At 62.0% G+C, this 6634-nt stretch overlaps 1 protein-coding gene across 2 annotated transcripts in view; it reads right to left on the bottom strand.

Annotated features, from left to right (window-relative positions):
* Window positions 1-1089: 1089 nt before the first annotated feature.
* Window positions 1090-6634, bottom strand: part of PCDH1 (protocadherin 1) — a 28888-nt gene continuing 23343 nt past the window's right edge. Inside the window, exons 3-5 of one of the 2 annotated variants that reach the window (XM_017733393.1) lie at window positions 6310-6625; window positions 3934-4773; window positions 1090-3733 (exon numbers count right to left, since the gene is read on the bottom strand). In XM_017733393.1, the coding sequence (XP_017588882.1) occupies window positions 2303-3733; window positions 3934-4773; window positions 6310-6625 (2587 nt within the window). In that variant the 3' untranslated portion in view covers window positions 1090-2302. Of the gene's footprint in view, window positions 3896-3933; window positions 4774-6309 lie in introns of both variants that reach the window. The other variant, XM_017733394.1, reaches the window with a different exon arrangement.

Genomic DNA, 6634 nt, shown 5'->3' with positions numbered 1-6634 from the left:
AAACCTTATGCTGTTAGCAAAACAAACGAGGAGGCTGTGAGAGCCAAGGCTGGCACAGGGCTCAAACCACCGAAGCCAGAACCACTGGTTTCCCTGGCTGATCTAATCTCTCCCAGCGCCAGAGCTCCTCTGGCCCAGCAGCCTGGTGCGGCCACTGGAGGCCCTGAGGAAGAGGTGAACTGGTGTGACAGGACCAGGGATGGGTGCCCCACTTTGGAAGAAAAATCAGGAGAAACAGGAATGGGTGGCCAGGGAGGGGGTCCCTGAGGTGGGATGGTTGGATGGTGGGAGGGGGGGTGTTGGACTGTTCCTGCCTATCAGGATCCATCTTTTCTCCAAACAGCTGGAGCTGAGCAAGCCCCACGGCATTGGCATCACCCCCATCCATCCCGCCAGGAGATCCCATACAGGGAGAGGGAGAGGACCACCCGGCTCCAGCAAGCCTTCCTGGGAGGATCTCTCCTTCCCATCACCTCTCGGGGTGGGGGAGCTCCGGGATCCGGGTGCTGCTGACATGCCAAGGCTTCATCTGCAACCGCGTGCGCCCTCATTGCAGCACTGCGGTGGGCGGGAGCCGGCGGCTGCCAGCCCGCGCCGGCGGGATTTGGGTCAGGCTAGCCAGGCACAGGGATCTGCTCTGCCACGCTCTGGCTGTGGGATGTGGGTGTGGCTCAAGAGGACGTGGGGATCAACCAGGAGAAGCTTTGAGGGAGGATGTTGGGGTGGAAGAAAGCCAGGCGGGCTGGGCCACGGCTCGGACTGCGTCCACATCCTCATGTGCGTGTGTGTGCGTGTGTGTGTGCAGGTGGTGGGAGCCCTGTTCTGGAGGAACATCCTTAGAAGGCCAGGCAGTGACTGGACATGGGAGATGTCAACCTGGGGATGAAGTGTCAGCACCATGAGGCCTCTGGACTGACCACACTGGGGTGTGGGGGAGGGTTTGTGGAGACGGCCAGCCCACATGAGCATCACTTCTGGCCTCCGCAGGGCCTGAGTGCTCCAGCGGCCAAGGACATGGAAAATATGCCCGGGAAATTGCTGGGAGCAAGAGCCTCTTCAGGGGCAGCAGGGAAAATAAGGCACAACCGGTCAAAAATAGAAAACTTTATTGAAGTCAAATCCAACAGGGCAGCTGAGCTCAGCCCCACGGCAGGAGCCCAGCCTGCCGCTCACTGGGGTACAAAGAAGGGGGCAGGGGTCTCATGGGGCACAGGGGGTACAGCATGGGGGGGAGTGGGTGGTCCTCACCCACGGGGCCCCAGGAAGAAGGCAAAGCCACAGGCACTCGCTCCCCCTCTCCCTCCCTGGCTGGTTAAGGACAGAGGTGCCAAAGCAGAAACGTGGTGCAAGCTCCTAAGTGGCCAGACAGCCCGAGAAAGAGGGTCCTGCAAGCTCCACGCTCAGCCCACGACCTCGTGGCTCAGCTCCAAGCTCCAGTGCACACCAGCGAGCAGCCAAGACCTGCCTCCGCCCTGCCCCGCACGCAGAGACCCCCCCGGCGACACCAAGAGCAGTGACCCGACCACAGCAGAGACCCCAGTGCCCCTCTCCCCCGGCCCCCAGCACAGCCCCAGCCCCGCCACACGGACGGGCCATTCCCGTGCCCCAGGATCTGTGGGCCCTCTCCCGCAGAGCCACAGCTCCTGGCCCGGCTCCGGCACTAAGGGAAGCGCAGATTTCACTGCGCTGGCTGTGGCAGAGGGCCCGAGCCTGGGGGAAGCCGGAGCCTGAGCCTGGGAAAAAGGCAGAACTTTGCTCCTCCACCCAGCCCCACCTGCCCGGGCAGCCGCAGCGGGCACAGAGCTTCCTTTGAGGCGCCCTGGCGCAGAGCTGATGGCAGGTTCAGCCGCACCAGCAGAGCCGGGCTGGCAACAGCGAGGCCAGAGCCTTCCCAACTACTCCCTGGAGCAGGGCAGGGCTGGAACCCAGCTGTGGCAGGAGCAGGACCAGTCCCTCCTCCCCAAGAGCCAGCCTAAGCGGAGGGAGGGATGGGAGGGTGTGCATCACCCTCCTCGGTGCTCTTAGAGCCGTCCCCAAAGGGGACGCAGGCGGGTGGCATTCCCTGCCCAGAGCCCCACATGCAGAGCCACACACATGCAGCGCCCTTCGCATCACCGTCACCCAGGCAGCGCCACCAGGACCCAGCCCCGGGTGCTCTGACAAGGGCTCAGACAGTTGTTGGCCTCCCCCACACCGTCCCCATCCCCTCCCTGCACCACGCCCAGGCTCTGTGGCTCGGCTCCAGGGTAGTCCAACGCCATCCCCCCGGGCCACACATGCAGGGCTGGGGGCCAGTCCACGTTCACTCCCACACCTCTGTCCAGATGGCTCCCCGGTGCAGCGGGGGCGCCGCTGCCGGCCTCAGGATGAGCTCTCCTACCTGCTTGTTGGTGTATTTCTGGGGGTTGGTGCGGTAGCTGTAGTCCGAGTACTGCTCGGAGCCCGTCGAGTTGTTGTCCCCGGTGCCAACAAAGGTGTTGGTGGCCGGCAGGTCCTGCACCACTTGGTGCTTCTTGGAGGCGGAGGGTGACTGAGGCTGCAGCTGGATGGATGGCAGAGGCGAGTTGGAGCGGTAGTGGCGGCCCAGGTCCGGGCTGCCCGGAGGGTAGTTCAGGGGCAGGTGGATCCGGGGGCTGTCACTGACAGAGTCGTTCATGAGGTTGAACTTGAGCGACTTCTGCAGCCCCGTCTCCTCCTCATCCTCCGTGGGCTTGGGCGGCTTGGGAGACTTGCTCTTCTTCACCTTGCTCTTGCTCTTCCCGCTCTTGCTGGCCTGCTTGGGTGCGTAAAGGTCCTTGGTCTCCTTCTTGCCTGCCTGGTAGCCGCTCTTGGCCTCACGCTGCCGGCAGTAGCGCACCAGGACCACCAGCACGATGACCAGGGTGACAGCCACGATGCCGGCGATGACCCCAAAGAGGATGTTGCTCCGCTGCTTGCTGCGCTCATACTCGGGGTCACCGGCGATGTCGATGTCCAGCGGAGTGTCCAGGCTGTGCCCCACCAGCGTGTCCAGCAGCGTGCGGTTGGCCAGCGTCTCGTTGACGTAGAAGTGCACCAGGGCCGTGCCGTGCCGCGAGGGCTTGCCCTTGTCATTGACGCGCACGACCAGGCGGTGCAGGCCATGGTGCTTGCGCAGGATCTCCTTCTCCAGGGTGATGTCTCCGCTCTGCGGGGAGATCTGGAAGAGCTCGAAGGGGTTGCCTCCTGTGATGCTGTAGATCAGCTCGGCATTGATGCCCGAGTCGATGTCCTCTGCCTTGACCTTGCTCACCTGCTGGCCAGGGCTGGTGTGGGGCAGGATGTGCTTGTAGGTGGCGTTGGAGGGGGAGGTGATGAAGGGGGCATTGTCATTCTCATCCAAGACGTTAATGGTCACGCCCACGTAGGCAGACCTGGGGGGATCCCCACCATCCACCGCCTTGAGTCGGAAGGTGTAGGTGCTCTGCTGCTCCCGGTCAAAAGAGATGCTGGAGAGGATGGTGCCAGTGCCATTTTGGATGACAAAATCCCCGTTGTCTTGCTCCACTGATAGCTGGATCCGGGCATTTTCTCCTTTGTCAGCATCGATGACCGTCACCATGCCCACAGGGCTGAGGGGTGGCATGTTCTCCATCACTGAGAAGTTGTAGCCACTCAGCATGAACTTGGGGTCGTTGTCATTCCTGTCCATGACATTGATGGCCACAGACGCTGTGCCCTGCTTGCTGGGGCTGCCCTTATCTTCCGCCACCACCAAGAACTCGTAGCGTTCCCGTTGCTCTCGGTCCAGCACCGCCTTCACTCGGATCTCCCCAGAGTCAGGGTCAATGGTGAAGGAGCCCTTGGAGGCGGGGTCTGTCACCAGGGAATAAACCAGCTTGGCATTGGAGCCGCTGTCAGCGTCAGTGGCACTCACCTCCATCACCAGGTCATCAGGCTCGTTGTTCTCGCCACCAAGAACTCGTAGCGTTCCCGTTGCTCTCGGTCCAGCACCGCCTTCACTCGGATCTCCCCAGAGTCAGGGTCAATGGTGAAGGAGCCCTTGGAGGCGGGGTCTGTCACCAGGGAATAAACCAGCTTGGCATTGGAGCCGCTGTCAGCGTCAGTGGCACTCACCTCCATCACGAGGTCATCAGGCTCGTTGTTCTCAGGGAAGGCCACCTCAGTGAAGCTCTGGCTGAAGACAGGGGCATTGTCATTGACGTCCATCACCTGCACCTTCAAGGAGTTGGTACTGGAGAGGGGCGGGTTGCCCGAATCCACAGCCACGATCTCAATCGTGTACTCCTTCACCGACTCGTAGTCCAGCGGCGTGGTGGTCTGCAGGAAGTATTTCTTCTTGCTGTCACTCCCTGTCTCACTGGCTTGGCGCAGCTGGAATGGGACATCACCGGCCACCACGCAGGTCACCACAGCGTTTTCACCCTCATCTCGGTCGGACACCTGCACCAGAGCCACTGCTGTCTCTACTGGCACGTCCTCCGAGATGTTGGCCATGCCATCCTGGTGAGTGACCAACCCTATGCCCCGGATCTCTATGGAGGGCGCGTTGTCATTCATGTCCTTGATGGTGACCACCACCTGAGTGCGGGCGCTCTTGGGGTTGGCACCCTTGTCCTTGGCCATGACGGAGAACTTGAGGGTGCCGATGTCCTCACGGTCGATGGGGCCCTGCACAGTGATGAGCCCCGTGGCGCGGTCCAGGCGCAGCAGCCGCCGCACCATGTCAGAGGCCTGGTGGAAGGAGTAGTCGATCTCGGCGTTGGAACCCTGGTCCGAGTCGTTGGCTTTCACCTGGGGGACAGAGGGACAATCGGTGAGCAGGACGAGGGGACAGCGGAGTGAGCCCCTCCGCAAACCGCTGTGGCCTTCCCTGGGGACAGCCGGGGGGAAAAACCAGGATTTCCTCTTCTGGGGCCAAGGACTGTGGGGCAAAGAGCCTGGGACCGGCAGAGCAGCTGGGAGCCGCCCTCGGGCACAGAGGCTTTGCCTCACTCTTCCAGAGAAACCGGCTGGGCCGGTTGGCTGCGCTCCCCTCCCGGCCGGCTCCGGCACGCAGGGAATCCTCCGGAACCATGGAACCGTGCTGCTGAGACCCAGCCAGCAGCAGGGAGGGACAGCTCCAGCTGTGCCCCTGAGGAGGGGCTGGAGCAGCTGCCTGGCTCAGGTGAGGTTGAGGAGGGAGGCAACGATGTGCGGAGCTGCAGCAGCTCCATCGCGGCATCCAGGGGTGCAGCCAAGCAGGGATTGGGGCTGCCTAAGCCCTGCACAGCCCCGGTCCATCCCTGCCCGCCCGCCAGGAGCCCTGCATCCCCATAAACCTGCCTCTACGCCTATTATTTGCTTTCTAAAGAAGATGAGGTTTGTCTAACATTTGCCTCCCTAATCGGCTCTCTGAGCAGCCTCTTCTCTGCACCATTTGCTGCTCCGCCGTTATCTTGCTCAGCAGATTTGGATGGAGAACGAAAGTTGTTAAATGTAAATTCCACCTTTTACCTCCACTCACAAAACAGGCGGAAGTCATTTTCCCCCTGAAAGATAAAAGCTGAGCAATGGCAGCAGCGGCGTCTCAGCCCATTCTCCTCCCGGCCATGCAGCTCCCTTATCTGCTTCCAACTCCCATTCTCTTAACAGTGAAAAATGAATTCTTAAAAAATTCACATCAGAATTAGCAGGCAGATGAGAGCTGGCCGCGCTCCGCTTATTAAGATGGCAGCTGCAGATAAACAGATGTCAACTACTATCATCTCAATGCCCCCTCCAAGCCAAATCCACCAAGATCCAGCCCCCTGGGCTCTCTGGGCCAGTTTGCAGCGCTGCCCAAGATGGGGCAGAGCCCCGGCTCCCTGCAGACAGCAGGGCAGCTCTGGAGCCACGGCCAGCCCGCACACGGGCAGCAGGGATGCTCCCTGTCCCCACCTCCTGAGTTTCCATGGAGCGGCCAAGGGAATGCAACTTATGAAAGGGTCTGTGTCTTGTCTGCGGGCAGCACTGAGACCGCACTGGCTGCAAGCCAGACTCCCGGTGGCCCTCAGGTCCCAGCCCTCCCAGTAACCCAGAACCCTGCTCCCTGCAGCCCTGCTGCTGCCCCTCAGCTGCATCCTGCGGCCCCGCTCTGGCTGCGCCTTCCTGCACATCCTCTCCAACCTCGCTTGAGCAGATGTGACATCCCAGGGACCTGCCTGCCTACTGGCCCTGGGTGACACGGTGGGTTCCTCCATCCAACCCTCCCTCCTCCCTGGAGGAACCACGGCTGTGCCGATGCTTCTGGGTTGTCCCTGCAGCCAGGCAGAAGGGGAAGCAGGAAGGAGAAGCATCCCCCCCACTCACCTGGAGGACAGAGTGCCCCACAGGGCTGTTTTCGGAGAGCTCTGCCTCGTACAGGGCCTTCTCGAACTTGGGCGCGTTGTCGTTCATGTCCAGGATGGTGATGCGGAGCAGGGCACTGCTCGCCCGTGGGGGGTTCCCCCCGTCCTGCACCTTGATGGTCAGATCGTAGGAGTCCCACTGCTCCCGGTCCAGGTTCCCCATGACGATCAGCTGCGGCTGCTTCTCGTCCTGGTCCTCGGCCACCTGCAGCCCAAAGAGCTCCTGCGCCTCCGGACCAGCCATCAGCTCGTAGGAGGCCACACCGTTGGGGCCCGGGGGCCCGGCC

This window comes from Corvus brachyrhynchos, unplaced genomic scaffold (assembly GCF_000691975.1).
Source record: "Corvus brachyrhynchos isolate BGI_N302 unplaced genomic scaffold, ASM69197v1 scaffold545, whole genome shotgun sequence".
Classification (NCBI taxonomy): domain Eukaryota; kingdom Metazoa; phylum Chordata; class Aves; order Passeriformes; family Corvidae; genus Corvus; species Corvus brachyrhynchos.
The sequence above is the reverse complement of the archived record's forward strand: the minus strand, read 5'-3'. Positions and strand labels throughout refer to the sequence as shown.